Raw genomic sequence first — 15,095 nt, 5'->3', positions numbered from 1 at the left:
CTCTTCAAGTACATAAGAATTGCATTACAAAATAAATTAAATATAAATTTTAAAATATTAATAAATTAAATTAATTTTATATATAGAAGTGAATTAACTTGGTGATTCATTCTTTTGTAACATTGTTTTCTTCATTTTACTATTAACTAGAATTCGTTATATCCTGACCTTTAAAATAACCTTTTGTGTTAAAGCCCTAAAACAGAGCACCTAAAATAATCTGGTGGAGCCCTAATTCCTATTTCCATGGCGGAGTCCTCCGAGATAGCACGCCACGGGCGTCTTTGAGGAGACGATCGGGAGATCCGAGAGGTAGGGACAACAAGGGGACGCCGTGGATGGATCGCGGCCTCTAGGACGCCAGCCATGAAGAAGAGGCCGTCGATATTTCACCGATGGAAGTGGAGGATCTCCGTGCTCGCCTTGTTATTCTTCCTAGCGCTGTGCGGTCTCAGATTTCCATCTTCCCCGGGCACAATGCCGATGCCCGCGGCCAGCATTCGTGCCACCGTGCCTGAGAAGATCGGTGCGCCGAGGATCGCTCTCTTGTTTCTAGCTCGCAATCGTTTAGCTGTTGAAGAAGTTTGGGACCTTTTCTTCAAGGTATAGATTGTCTTGCGCATTTTCCTTTCTTCGTTTACAGTCACAGCACAGTTGCTCATTCTTTTTTCTTGTTCTTCTCTCAGGGTGCTCAAGAACACTTGTATAGCATCTATATTCACGCTCGGCCTGGATTTGTCTACGATGCCACAAACACCGAGTCTTCTTTCTTCTGGAACCGGCAGATCAACAATAGTGTCATGGTAGCATCACCTTTTCTTCCTTTTCTTTTTCACCCATTTGATCACATCATTTTTGCAGGTGGAGTGGGGTGAGGCGAGTATGATCGATGCTGAGCGTATTTTACTTCATAGAGCTCTACAGGATGCTTCTCTTTCTCATTTTGTTTTACTGTCCGATAGGTGACCTTTTTGTTTTTCGACGCTGCTTCATTCTGATCAGTTTTATCTCGCGATGTTCCAGCTGCATACCTCTATACAGTTTTAATTACATCTATAAGTATATAACTTCGTCTCCGAAGAGTTTTGTTGACAGGTAAATGCGACACACTCTACATGTTATGAACACCGGTTTTCTTTTTCTATCAGTTTTATCGAAAGCAAGAACACACGCTATAACTTTCGCATGTTTCCGACTGTTACACATGAGAAATGGAGGAAAGGATCACAGGTAAGCTCCGCAAGCGTTATTCGGAAGTTTGACTGTGTCCTTTCCTCCTTCGACACAGTGGTTCATGCTCCTGAGAAAGCACGCAGAGATTGTTGTTGGGGACTCTAGGATACTGCTGAAATTCTACGAGCATTGCAAGGTAGAGTACTTATAAGTGCCACCATGGATCTTTGTCGAGTTAGAGCATTTCGAAGCTAGTTTGTGAGCTCCTTTGCAGAGGTTCTCGCAACTCAAGCAAAAAGCGGTCTCAAATGATCAGCATAAGGTTAGCTTAAGCACGAAGAGGAAGCATGCAATGAAACAGGATATTTGTCGTCGTTGTTTATTTGTTTTTTTACTGAAAAAAGTTTGTGATCGCAGCGGGATATGCAACCACAAGCTGGAAGGAAATATGGAATGGTATGGCGGCTGCTTGTTTTCACTCTCACATATGGGATGCTTTTTTGCAGACTAGTTCGGAAAACGACTGCGTTCCGGATGAGCATTACATCCAGACCTTGTTGGCGGTGTGTTTGACGCTTGCTCCTCGTGTCTTGCATTTTAACTCTATACTTTATTATAGATCAAAACAGTGGAAAACGAGATCGAGAGGAGAACGCTGACTTACACACTCTGGAAGGCATCTGACAGACGCGAGAACGATCGTTGGCATCCGGTAACCTTCAACACAGCAGACGTCTCCGCACAGACAATCAAAGACATTAAGGTGTGTTATCTCGTTTAGCATGGCAACTTAGACACTGGAAAACCGTTTTCAGGGAATTCACAGCATCAAGTATGAAACGGAAGGCCGGACGGAATGGTGTAGCTGCAATGGCATTCCCAGAGCCTGCTTTTTGTTCGCTAGAAAGTTTTCGAGAGGAGCAGTGTCGAAGCTCCTGCACAATGTAAGTAGAGCTTTTATGGGCTTTGATTTGCTCGGGGCTAACAGCGCATTTGCAGAACGAGACTGACTTTTTTGGATTCGCGGCGGGTGAGATCGCCGAAGGAACTAATAACATCACGGCAATGGTTACCGGCGTAGAACAGGCAAGGAGTTTGAGCCTGTGATATAATGCAGATGGAAGCTAAGTAGGAGGCGAGGAAATGGAAGAGGACGAGGTCCAAGAGCGTGCGTGGGGTTCTACTCTTCACTCTCGTTACGCTCGGATGTGTAGAATCGGCAAATTTATAGCGATGGAAGAAAAGACAAGGTTGGGAGCTAGCAAAGAAAATCACAGCTTTGAGAGTGTCAAACTCTCAAATCTGCCCGTCAGCGCCCCGAGGAGAAGCCATTGAATCGTCGAAGGGAAGGAGTGACTGGCCGGAAGAAGAAGGTGTCACAGGTGATATCACTCGAGAGAAACAACAAGGAACGGGGCTTTCATTTATGTTGGCAGTGACGGACAACGATCTATGCCAAGTCATAGTTTACAAAGAACCAAGAAACAAAAAGAAAGAAGAAGAAGAAAGAGAGTGACTTCTTTTTTGTCTACTGTCAAAAAGAAAAAAAGTGTAATGTATAAAAGAGAAGCTTCACGCGAAGAGTCGGGTCAAAAGATAAAAGGCACTTATGGTTTTTAGTCCACTGTCAAGGAATCAATGCCAGGTTAATTAGAAAGAGCTATGGAGTCAACAAAAGGAGGGTCCTATCTTCCCGGCGGCGCAGTGCCTTCCTCCTCCTTTCGCGGCTGCTAATCCGTGTGGAAACCACGACGGTGGGGCAATTTCTCCACCCAAATGGCATGGAGGAAAATGCTCGCCAGTGTGAGTGACAATCTATCATTCTAGGAAGAAGGTTCTATCATCCGCTCCGGAGAAGCGAGCGAAGGTTTGACTCCTCTCGAAGTCGGGGTTTGCGCGTGGGACACTTGCTCCTGGGGATGGTAGCGAATTCCGGGTGAGAGAAGTACGAACAGGGGAGTTTTCTGTTTCCGACTTGGATTCGAGGGGATGTTGTGCGCCATCGCGCTTCTCTTAGCTCTCGCGCTGTATGGCACCTCGGGCCAGGGATGCAAGCCTGGGAACTGTGGGCAGGTAGTGATCCCACCGCCGTTCTCTTGCGAAGACTCTCCATTCTTTCTCAGCTGTGAGGACGACAAGGTCCGCATAAGCAATGAAAGCTACACTATCGTTGCATTCCTTGCCCCCTTTGTGGTGGTCGACCGCTCGCCGCCGGCTCTTTGCGCGGCTCGTACTTGCCGGATCGATACTTCCTGCGGGATTCGAGTGATTGGAGAATGGCGCGACGGCCTTGGCTGCTACCCAACGCCTCCAGCCCCAGGGGACGAGTCTAGATATCACGCCGTGATCCAGTTCGATCGTCCAGACTATTCTTGCAACCCGGACCTCTTGCAGCTGCACCTGGCCACCGTCGTCAACTGCTCCCGGTCCGCTAGTCTAAGTTCTCCGAGCTTGGGCAGTGGGCGCACGAGCAAGACTCGAGCGATTGTTGGTACGCAAGAGAAACTTATCACTCTCTCGATCGAGCCTAAATCTATCTTTGTCTCTTATTAAAGGTGGCTCCGTAGGTGGTGGCTTGGGTGTCTTGTTCTTGCTGGGATGCGTGTGCTGCGTTGCGAGGCGGCGGCGGCTCGCAGCGAAGCAGCGAGGATTGATTCTGGGCGATGATCCAAAGCAGCCGCCGCCGCAGCTTCTCTCCAAGAGTGGCCGGATTGTCTACAGCAACAACAGCGGGAGCTATGGCACTAGCAACAGTTACGGTAGCAGCGTGAGCGTTACTGTGGAGAATGGCGATGGTGGGAGCAATAGCAGCCGGTTTAGCTACAGGGAGCTCCAGGAGGCGACCAACAATTTCTCCGAGGATGGCCGGCTCGGAGATGGAGGGTTTGGGACTGTTTACAAGGGGAAGCTCCGGGATGGCCGGCTGGTGGCCGTCAAGAAGCTCAATCCTTGGAATGCCCAGGGGAAGTACCAGTTTGACAACGAGGTTACCATCCTCTCTCGGGTAAGCTTACCTCGAGTTTTCATGACAAAATCTTTTCCATCTTTTCCATCTTTTCTTGGAAGAACTGCATGGTTTTTTTTGTTGTGTGTCCTCTCGTTCATCATCTTTTCATGAGTTGTCCTAGAATAAAGAATAGGATACGTACCTCGGACTTGATCTTTTCGTTTCAAGCACTCGTTTCATACATTGCCACTTTATTCTTCTTGACTTGCATTACTCCGACTTGTTCGTTTCATGCATTGTCACCTTAATCTTCTTGACTTATATTGCTTTGATCATATTTGATCTCGTACGCAGTCGTTCCCCTACGCACGAATCCTCCAGACTTGCTAACTTCAATCGTCTTTCCTACACAGGTAACTCATCCCCACCTCGTCCGGCTCTACGGCTGCTGCATCGAGCAGGAGCTCCTCCTCGTCTACGAGTTCGTGGCCCATGGAACTCTAGCCGACCACCTCTACGACAACCCGCGCGACTACCTCGGCTGGGACGCCCGCCTCACTGTCGCGGTCCAGTGCGCCGAGGCCCTCGCCTTCCTCCACACAAACGTCTGCTACCACCGCGACGTGAAGTCCACAAACATCCTCCTGGACGAGCGGTACCACTGCAAAGTGGGCGACTTTGGTCTCTCCCGCCTCGTCCCATCGCTGGAGCTCACGCACATCACCACCGCGCCACAGGGAACTCCCGGCTACTTGGATCCGGACTACCACCAGAGCTACCAGCTCACGGACAAGAGCGACGTCTACAGCCTCGGGGTGGTGCTCATGGAGCTCGTGTCGTCGCAGCGGGCGGTGGACATGGCCAGGGAGAGGAAGGAGATCAACCTGGCGGCGCTGGCGGTGTCGCGGATCCAGTGCGGCGAGCTGGACAAGCTGGTGGATCCGCGGCTTGGGGCGGGGGAAGATAGCGTGCGGCAGAGGATGGTGGAGTGCGTGGCGGAGCTCGGGTTTGAGTGCCTGGCAACGGAGAAGGAGGACAGGCCATGCATGAAGGATGTGGCAGCGAGGCTTCGTGCGATCGAGGAGGAGGGGAAGCAGCGCTACCTGGAGCAGATGGTGGCGATCAGGAAGGTGGAAGTGGTCGATGATGATAAGAAACATACTAGGAGCTCGCCCACGTCTGTGCAAATGCAATGGCCCAGCAATAGCACGTCACCAAACGATAGCTCCAGCAGCATGTAATTAGTTTTGTAACTTTTCTTTCAGAAAACTTCGTATGTTCTTCGTCTATTCGATCAGGCAATGCTCAAAAAGGAGAGAAATACAAGATAATGAAGAAGAAAAAATCATACTTACGGAGCAAACGCACAAATGTTCCAAACACATAAATCCAAATGTGTTTGCAAACGTGGAAACGCGTTTGTCAGTAACAAACCTAAAAACCTAAAGAAATGTAAAAGGTTCTAAACAAATATTTTAAATATTCGAATATCCTTCTCAATCACTATTGTCAACCTCATCTTCGACAACATTATCATTTATCTTCTATAAAAGTTCTTGGGATTCTTCCATCCTTTACTGCATATGCAAAGCCTCTCCCAATTGGCTTTAAATCCAAATCATCTGGATCAATCTTCTTACAAGGGGTGGCCTTTGTCTCTATGAGTTGGACTAATTTCAAGTTAGTCTAACAATACATTAACTTTTCAATGTTCACAACTAGCAACTGAGCTTTTCTCTTAGACTGAACAATTCTCCAGGTGCTCCAATTTCTTTCAGCATCAAAAACTGAAATGCATTGGCTGAGAACTCATATAGCCACCTTCTGCAGGTCAGGGAGTTGAGATCTATACCTCCCCACCAAAACATCCTTTTCTTACACATGTTTCTTTGAGATGCCAGATTACGTCTCATCTCTGTAGGTCAATTTTTCTTGAAATCATGAAATTAAAGCATTAACTTTTCCTCAACCTTCAAATCCCCCTTTGAAATCTCTTCAAAGTATGCATGGGTATCAACATCCTCTTCTATGTCCATTCACAAAAGATGTAAACAACAGCCAATACTTTGTAGAAGATTGTGCATCATGAGCCAATGGTTTGGATCAGATTGATCATTGTTGTATATGAATGATTTAAATGTTTCAATTCTCTACTTGTCCACCACATCATCATCAGCCAATTTCTGCTCTTGCATTTGATCAATAGCTTCAAAGATGATGCCCATCCTTACACCATCTTTATCAGCTATTTTTAATAGCTTTAGAATTAGGGCCATGATCATGAGAAGCTCAGAACATTGTATCCAAAACTCATTGTTCTTCCATAGCATTTTCTCATCAACGAATTGGCTTATAACCAAGTAGCTATAAGCAAATTGTGTTGTTGTTAGCTTTACAATATCCCATGGTGCAATCTTTCGGAAAGTAGCTAGAAGCTTTGGTTTCTTCGTAAAGAAGGTAACCAGCTTTTCACATCCACTAATCAATAGTTGTGCCCATTCAAATTTGCTAATATCTTTGCATAACAAATCAAGAACATGGCAAACACAACAACCATGTATGTAGCGCACGTGGTTTTGACCCTTTATCCTATAGTGATTTACCATAGGATAACACCACGAAGCGGAACCTAAACCCTCTTTGTGCCACGTGACAGATGCCACGTGTCACATGCCACGTGTCCATGCCACGTGTCCATAGGAACCCGAGGTTCAGGGCCTTGGGCCACTGAACAAAGGAACGGTGCCAAACTCCCAAGCATGGAGCCAAGGAGTGACGGAACTAAACCACGGAGCAACTCTCGAGCATAAAGCCCAAGGAGCGAAGGGACAGGAGCCCGGAGCGACTTGGAACAGTCCTGGAGCAACCAGCATCCTAATGCCAGGACCAGCACGCAAAACGGAGCCAAACGAAGTCTGGCGCTATTTCGGCATACCGGTGGCCTAACGCGAGGACATGGGTACTCCACCAACTAGCATGGAATGGAACTTGGGCTTAGACCCAAGCCGGACGCAGAACAAGGACAAGCACGCAAGCGGGAGCTAGACTATGCCTCAGGTTGGTCGGCCATGCCCGACCTACCCACTATCCCTACTATGCATTTGGAACCCCCCACATCCCCCCCCCCTAGAGGAACACACGCTTTGGGCTTTCACCCCAAGCCTCCCTTAGTATCAGGAGTTAGTCTCTGGGACAAGCTTGAAACTTACTAAATATGGAATGTCCTTAGATTGCGAATTTGGACACGGGACGAACACCATTGTGTTCAGGACGATCTCTACATTCCGTAGATATGCCAAATGAGCAAATCTGGACACTTTCCATAAATAACATTTGGGACCAAAATGAGACTAACACAAAGGGTATGATAGCGAGGGTGTTTGGCAGACACGGTAAGCTATCATCTAGCGATATTAAGGGACCAATCTCAATATCGCGGGAGTTCTTGATACTAGCAAGTGCAAGCCAATGACAGGAGTTTCTCAAACCAAGTTGAGTATGCTCAGCAAGAAACACATAGGGTTCCTACCTTATGTTTATCCGATCTAAGTACACGGTCATTGACCAATTTCTCAACTAACTCAAGTGGGAAACTTGGTTTCTTCGTAAAGAAGGTAACCAGCTTTTCACATCCACTAATCAATAGTTGTGCCCATTCAAATTTGCTAATATCTTTGCATAACAAATCAAGAACATGGCAAACACAACAAACATGTATGATATATGAGGGAATTCCTCCATCATAAGTTGGCCCATACTTACGCAATTGGCTGCATTATTTGTGACCAATTGGGCAACATTCTCAAGTACAACTTCCAGAATCACTACCTGCTCATAGAGATATAAACCACTCTTGATTGCATCTAATGCATCAATTGATTTTAAGAAACACAACCTTGACAACTCACAGCCAATAAGTTGATAATCAACCTCTTCCTACTGCATTGCCATCCATACAAGATAATATTATAACCATAATGTTTCCATCCTTCTCTGATTAATTGCATCCTCTCCCTCAGACTTTGACATTCTTCATTCAAATGCTAAACACAAAGTCCTTTATATTTGATTATAGTGGATTTGTATCCCTTTCTAACAAGAAGTAAAGCATCCACTATGTCTTCCCAAAAAGGTGAACAGATTATGTTAAAAGGAAGAGCATGAGCATAGATGAACCTCCTCATAGTCATGTTTGCATTTTGGTGATATTGATTTTCAAAGAACTATTTGAGAGTCATTTGAGTTTTGCTTCCTAAATGCCCCAACTTGACATTTGCAATAAACTGTATGTTTGTAGGCAAATGGCCATCAAAAGTTGCACTTCCAATTGAGTACATAGAGCTTCCCTAAGAGGATTGCCTCATAGATTCTCCATTGCCTCTACTCTCTATGTCCCTATGCAACATTTGGGCATTTGATCTTGTAGTAGGTAGTTCCCTTTTTGGCATTTGGGTAGCCGAGCATAAGAACTAAGAAGTCTTTTGGAAGACTTATCCAAAAGATAATTTGAGCAGAACTCAGTGATGTGGAGCAATTGCAACTCGGCATAGCCTCACACAAAGCAATTTGGTGACTTAGGATTTGCCCCAAATATGCCCGGCGACGCTTCAAAACCCTCTATACTCTTTGTTGCAATGCTTATAAATCTAGTGATGCTGAACATTATTATATGTTTTGCCAAGGATGGTGTCCTTACCCCATTCATTTTCCACAGCTTGTCTGCTCTCTCCAACATCGTTGCTCAGCCCAAGAATAGAGAAAGGGTAAAACAAAAGAATATTCTTTAACTTAGTTAAAAAAATTATAGTAACAAACACAAATACGCAACAAATGTGAACACAAACGAGCGTTTACAAATGCTAAATTCCTAAAAAAAATGCATTTGTCAAGAACTATGGAAAAACAATGTTAGCTTAGGGGACACAATGAAGCCAGAAGACTCAAAAGAGAGTTCATACTAATAGCAAATTAATTTGATGCATAAAGAGGATTTTATATAGTACCTGGATGCAACTTAATACTTGATTTTGTCAAAAAGCTACCTCTTTAGGCAAAACTTATAAGAAGATTAGTAAGTTTATGAATATTTTCTCACCAATGTTAGGATCCTATCTTTACACCCTAAACTAAATATTATGTGATGCCACCATACTTAAGTTTCACGTGTTGAAGGCTCCACTTGATGTTGAGATCAACATGCATGTGCCATGACATGCCAAAGATCATGTCCACATGACATAAATCTGCAAGAAAGAAATCTTCCACCATGGTGATCTTGCCAACTTTCACTAATAAGTCACCATCCCACTATTAGTTCTTGGTGACAGCTCCAAAAATTCCATAAGGAATCACTTTAGTCACTGGCAGGTTATACTCCTCAACCAACTTTGCTGAGATAAAATTGTCAAAACTGCCACTAAGAACCAACAATAAGATGGTGTGGTGCATGACTTATTAGTGAAAGTTAGCAAGATTATTATGGTGGAAAATTTCTTTTTTGCAGATTTATGTCATGTGGACATGACTTTTGGCATGTTGTGGCACATGTTGAGATCAAGTGAAACTTTGAGGCATGAAGCTTGAGTATGGTGGTGTATGTAATACTTGGTCTAGAGGTTTAAATTATATGTAAAGGTGGTCAGATATTTTTTTAAGATTCTAACGACATTACTTTAAATAAAAAATACTAAACTAAAAAAAGAAGCTCATGTATGTTTTACTATTTAAATATTTTTTCACTTTATTCAAAAAAACAACCATATCCAAGACTACTAGCTGCCTTGAATAAGAAAATGAAAGCTCAGCATGTATTATTATTTTATACTTTTATTTTCTTCTATTATATTTTGAAGTATAAGGATATTTGAAAAATCACAACTAATGAAAAAAATTAAATCACAAAAGTATGTGCTTTAGTTTTAAAAGGTTTTAGGAAAATTACTTACAGTGTATATATATATATATAGTATTTTTAGTGTTGCATTTCTTCATATTTATGAAACAGTTTTTATTTTTATTTTTTATTTTGGGTTTGCTTAAGCAGGTAGTGAATATACTCATAATATACCTGGATATTCTGGGATTATTTTACCATCTAGCAGTTGTTATATATTTAGATTAATCTTTTTATTTATAATTTATAAGGTTTCTAAACACTTTCTGGTATATTCTAGTTTATTCTATCATCTAATGGTTGAATGCAATAGGATTAATTTTGTATTTATAAATTATAAACAAGTTTATAGTTACAATTTTTCAATTGATCAATTAAATAAATAAATAATAAGCACTACTATTAAGCAAACCAAGTGTTGCTACATGCAATATATGTAAAATTATTAATTATAATTTTTAGTAACTAAATTTATTTTTAAATTTAAAATTTTATAGTTAAGGTTATTTTAAAAACATGGAAGAAATTAAATTAAATAAAAGCTGTATTGTATGAGAATGCTAACTAATTGTGTGATTTTTATTTTTTAGTTTTTAGAATATTTTAGTATTTATTTATTATCATACTATAGTATATAGCAAGCAATTTATGATAGCAATTTGGGGGGGGTACACCTCCTAAGGAAGCGTACCTAGGGTGGGTGGCTTGGCAAGTGTGCTTAAATTGTTGTAATACACATTTGTGACTTATAATATAATATTTTGAGCACAACTTTTTATTTATGCATAGCCACCCTAGGGTGGCCACCTAGAACAAATCTCTGGATATGGTTGTGTTCAAAAAAATTCATAAAACCCCAAGTATATCCAAAAAATAAATCAATTTTAGCCCTTATATATCTACCTATGGCATTAAAACTAACAAAACTTAAAGGTGTGTGCATGTGTATATATATATATTAAGATTCAAACACCCTATTACTATTTTTTATACTTTGAATACCTCCCCAATTGTGAACTTTTACAAGCTCCTAACCTTGTTTCTTAGATATAATAAGCCACACTAATCCAAACACTATTGCTATTTAAATCTACCCTATTCTAAAATAAAATCCCTCTCTATACCTTTGCATGTACCTAAAATTTATCCATACAAAACCCTAGGTATTCACACCCTTACAATGTATGTATATTTATCCTAACCCTAAAAAAGAGTTTCCACCCTATGATAGGCATACATTGGTGGTCACCACATATGTATGGCAAAGTCCAAATCAGCATCATATATATAATTTATTTTTTTTGTGAATAAATTTCAACTTTATATTAGATTTTTTGACACGTCAATAAGATTTTGTAAACAACTAAAGACAATTACTTAAGAGACAGTACATAATAATTTAAATCTAAAAGGAACGAACCCATGAATAAAAGTGCACTTTTTTTTTCAATCAATTAAGGTTTTTGAGATATTTGAGGTTAAATGTTTTTGGGTTTGAGTAGCATTAGATTGTGTGACCTCCCAGAAAGTCCAAATTTATTATTTAGGATTTAACATTACATATCCACTACTACAATAAAAGTGGATGTGGAAGGTGTGGCTAAAGTGATTTGAGTTTTTTAAGTAGGTTCATAAAGCTTTATGAGATGGAAGCTTTAAAGGCAAGTAATAATAACATAAGGTGAAAGAGTTCCATGTGAAATGAAAAAGATTTCCACAATATGAAGTAACATAGAAACTAGGAATTAGTGGAGATATTCATGATAGAAAGACTCAATATTTATTATCAAAAAAGTTGTGGGGCATCCTACTACATGTTAAAATTGACATTTAGAAGGTTTAATTTGCTTCTAGCTAAACTCGATTTAAAGAATAAAGTGTCAAAAGAGTAAAACTCCCTTTTTCAATCAATTAAGAGTTTTAGGATACTTGGGGTTAAGTGTCTTTGGTTTAAGTAATATTGAGTTGGGTGAACTTTTTAAAAAGTTTAAATTTGGGAGCTTATAGGTTTAAATTTAAAACTTCTAGGCATAACATTTTCTAATGCAAAAACTAAATTTTTAGTACCTTTGGATGTCTACATTTTGAATGTTATGGGTTAATCTTGCTATTAGTGGGTTTATTTTTTTGTGAAGGTAATGAAAAGTGCTTTGCATAAAAGCCCAAGCGCAACAAACTATTGTAATGCTAAAAACTTTAGTATATGATTAAAAATGTTAAAAATTGATAAAACTAATGTTTTATTGTAGCACAATTTTTTAGCAAGAGAAAAGCCCTAGGTATAACAAAATCTATTTGTTTGCAAAAAACCACCATGCTTAACACTCTAAATACTCAAAGAAAATAATATTTTTTTATGGCACTATATAAAACATATATATAAAAGTAGAAATGTTTTGCTACTGTGATTCAATTGATCAAGTTTGCTACCATATTCCAATCAATCACACTTATTGCTCTCCAATCAATTGCGCTTGCCACCACACTCTAATTGATGGCATTCCAATCAATCATAATTAAGGCACTACATTACAAATAAGTTGTAATAAGTGGAATAAAACATAAATACCCTTGCTAGATTTATGTTATTGTGATTTTTTTCATAAAGTATGTCATGTATGCATGGGGGTAGCGCGTGTGATCATGGGATGAGATTTGGATATATTATCACCGTAAATCTTTATAACCTTGGGGGATAAATGGGGATAAAATAGCCATTAAGGGCTCTCTCATCAAATAATTGCCCATTTTCCAATTGTTAGATTGTAGTGATGTTATATTGTTTGAAATGACATGGCATGATACATAGCAATTTAAAGTGTCATACCCATTCCAGCACATCTTATTTATTTCCCTTTAAGCGAATTGGAAAAGGGGTAATTGCTTGATGAAAGAGCCTTTAATGGCTATTTTATCCCCATTTATCCCCCAAGGTTCTAAAGATTCACAGTGATAATATATCCAAATCTCATCCCATGATCACATGTGCTACACCCATGCATACATGACATACTTTATGAAAAAAATATTATACACATAATCACATTTTGATTGTTTATATAACAATTGAAAAGTGTTTATGTGCATGATATTTTTGCATGCAACTCAAAAAGACAAAAAAATTAAATTAAAAAAAATATCTGCATGCATAAATATATAATGCAATCACATATCACATATAGTATAGTAAGCAATCACATATAGTATAGTATTAAAATTTTAGTGCATACATAATAGTGTACACATAATCATTTATGTTACTTTATTTAAGTTTTATAAATTTTAAGAAGTTTTTAGTATGCTCTAGGTTTTCTTGAGAGGGTTCCAGTTATTACAAATAGATATATTCTATTAGAATATAATGCCAAAATATATTCTCTCATCAAATCTATAAGAATCAGCATATCGACTTCTCCAAGCTTGCCATCGATGTGTCATGCTGAGATGAGTCCATAATCTCTCTCGCCATCCTGCCTTTAAGGCGTAGATCACTAAGAAGGTGTAAATCTAAGCCATAGCTCTTAGTATTCCATTTCATATGCCAGTGACTTGTATTCCTCGTCCAATGCGAGGCTTTCCATCCATGTCGTTGGTTTTGAATAAGCCGGCTCCACCCTCAGCTCTTCAAATGCTCGAACTTTCTTCCATCCGGAAACTAGAGGTTCTCGTACTTGATCTTCTGCTCCCTGTACAGCTCCGATTGGAAGGTACTCTCAAACGCATCGTAAGTTATCATCGGGAACTGGCGGCCCTCCAAGAAACAATCCGTGCCATGCCTCTTATCATAGGCCAGATCTGCGTGCCACATCGTGAGAGCCATGGCTTCTTTCACTTGCACCAGGGGCCCTTTCCTCAGCAGTCTTGCAGCTTTCAGCCGCTCCCCCTCGTAAGGCTTGCTGTAAGCCTCCTTGAGATACACCACCTCCATATGTGGATGCCTCGCCAGCGCTCCCTTCCACGACAAGTAGAAGATCCCCGGGTGCCGGCAAATGAGCTCGCCAATCTTCTTTGGAATCCCAGTCTCTCGCCGGATCTCGGCGATGGAGTCGACCAGCGCCTTGGACTCCTGCGTGAGGCACAGGAACTCGTGTATCACCGCCACCGCGCGCTTGACAGCCTCCCGGGAGAGCTTCGGGTAGCCGTGGTTTGGATCATACGGCGACGGGAACTCGAGCATCTGGAAGCTCTTGAGGAACTGCGCGTCCCTCCCCCGCACGAACTTGACCCCCGGGAACCTCATCCGGAACGAGTGTGGATCCCTCTCGCTCTCCTCGGCATCGGCTTCTCGGCGAGAGATGGCCAGCAGTGGATCCCAGCTCGTGAGCTTGAGAAACGGCTGCAAATCCCTGTACTTCTTGTCCTTGGCGATCACCACCTCGAAGTACTGCGGATACTTGTGTACCAGGTTCTGCTCGAAGTCGTGAGGAAGTCCCAGTGGCTCTCGCAGCAGCGCGATCCTCTTGAGGCAGATCTTCTCGCCCTCGCTCATCATCAGCAGCTTTCGCAAGTTCTCCACTAGACACGGCTCGTACTCGGCCATGAGCCTCCTCTCCAGCTCCACGATCCTCCGGCCATCTTCCCCGAGCTCTATCCACTCTACCTTGGCTCTGTCCACCCGCGTCTGGAAGAGCGTGTCGTAGTACTCGAGGAGGTAGTAGAGCCTCCTCACGCGCATCCCCAGATTCTTCACCTCCTCCCGGAAATCTATCATCGAGATGGTGTGGCCGGGCCTCGTGACGAGGAGATCCTTGAGCCACAGCGCCTGCCTGACGTGCTTCTCCCGGCTGATCATCACGTCGAAGCTCACTTGCCGGATCCTCTTCCTCTTCCTCTCCCTGGCCATGAAGCGCCGCTGGATTACCCACGGATTGCCGCATTCTCGCCTCCAGAGCGAGGAGGCTAGAGCGTCCGTATTCTGGGATTTCTTCCAAATCACCAGCATTAGACCACTCCGCGGCCCTCGCAGTGAAAAATCACCAGCATTGGCAGCTCCTTACCGCGATCGATCGAGGCTCCATCGCAAGAACCCTAAATATTCTTAAAACCCCTAAAGAACCCTAAACTTTCCTTTAAACCTTTATT

General features: G+C 42.0%; 3 protein-coding genes across 3 annotated transcripts; 2 read left to right on the top strand and 1 right to left on the bottom strand.

Moving 5' to 3' along the window:
* Positions 1-221: 221 nt before the first annotated feature.
* On the top strand, positions 222-2,754 carry LOC9650106. Its single transcript, XM_024673532.1, has 11 exons — positions 222-603; positions 687-803; positions 862-962; positions 1,024-1,095; positions 1,149-1,230; positions 1,289-1,369; positions 1,591-1,629; positions 1,680-1,736; positions 1,793-1,936; positions 1,989-2,117; positions 2,173-2,754. The coding sequence occupies exons 1-11, from the start codon at positions 367-369 to the stop codon at positions 2,278-2,280; spliced, it is 1,167 nt and encodes a 388-aa protein (XP_024529300.1). The 5' UTR covers positions 222-366; the 3' UTR covers positions 2,281-2,754.
* A 70-nt stretch (positions 2,755-2,824) lies between these two features.
* LOC9631278 (calmodulin-binding receptor-like cytoplasmic kinase 2) lies at positions 2,825-5,451 on the top strand. The gene is made up of 3 exons (XM_002968402.2): positions 2,825-3,664; positions 3,729-4,177; positions 4,534-5,451. Exons 1-3 carry the CDS (start codon positions 3,163-3,165, stop codon positions 5,359-5,361), a joined length of 1,779 nt encoding a protein of 592 aa, XP_002968448.2. The 5' UTR covers positions 2,825-3,162; the 3' UTR covers positions 5,362-5,451.
* An 8,057-nt stretch (positions 5,452-13,508) lies between these two features.
* Positions 13,509-15,030, bottom strand: LOC9650105 (protein WHAT'S THIS FACTOR 1). Its single transcript, XM_002968087.2, has one exon. The coding sequence runs from the start codon at positions 14,953-14,955 to the stop codon at positions 13,669-13,671; it is 1,287 nt and encodes a 428-aa protein (XP_002968133.2). The 5' UTR covers positions 14,956-15,030; the 3' UTR covers positions 13,509-13,668.
* Between the last annotated feature and the right edge of the window lie 65 nt (positions 15,031-15,095).

Source organism: Selaginella moellendorffii, unplaced genomic scaffold, assembly GCF_000143415.4.
Source record: "Selaginella moellendorffii unplaced genomic scaffold, v1.0 SELMOscaffold_10, whole genome shotgun sequence".
Taxonomy (NCBI): Eukaryota; Viridiplantae; Streptophyta; class Lycopodiopsida; order Selaginellales; family Selaginellaceae; genus Selaginella; species Selaginella moellendorffii.
The sequence above is the reverse complement of the archived record's forward strand: the minus strand, read 5'-3'. Positions and strand labels throughout refer to the sequence as shown.

Coding starts and splice junctions, on each gene's coding strand:
- LOC9650106 (XM_024673532.1), top strand. CDS start 367: ATGAAGAAGAGGCCGTCGATATTTCACCGATGGAAGTGGAGGATCTCC. Junction 1,096..1,148: donor CCGAAGAGTTTTGTTGACAG/GTAAATGCGACA, acceptor TTTTTCTATCAG/TTTTATCGAAAGCAAGAACA. Junction 1,937..1,988: donor AGACAATCAAAGACATTAAG/GTGTGTTATCTC, acceptor AACCGTTTTCAG/GGAATTCACAGCATCAAGTA.
- LOC9631278 (XM_002968402.2), top strand. CDS start 3,163: ATGTTGTGCGCCATCGCGCTTCTCTTAGCTCTCGCGCTGTATGGCACC. Junction 3,665..3,728: donor CAAGACTCGAGCGATTGTTG/GTACGCAAGAGA, acceptor CTCTTATTAAAG/GTGGCTCCGTAGGTGGTGGC. Junction 4,178..4,533: donor AGGTTACCATCCTCTCTCGG/GTAAGCTTACCT, acceptor TTTCCTACACAG/GTAACTCATCCCCACCTCGT.
- LOC9650105 (XM_002968087.2), bottom strand. CDS start 14,955: ATGCTGGTGATTTGGAAGAAATCCCAGAATACGGACGCTCTAGCCTCC.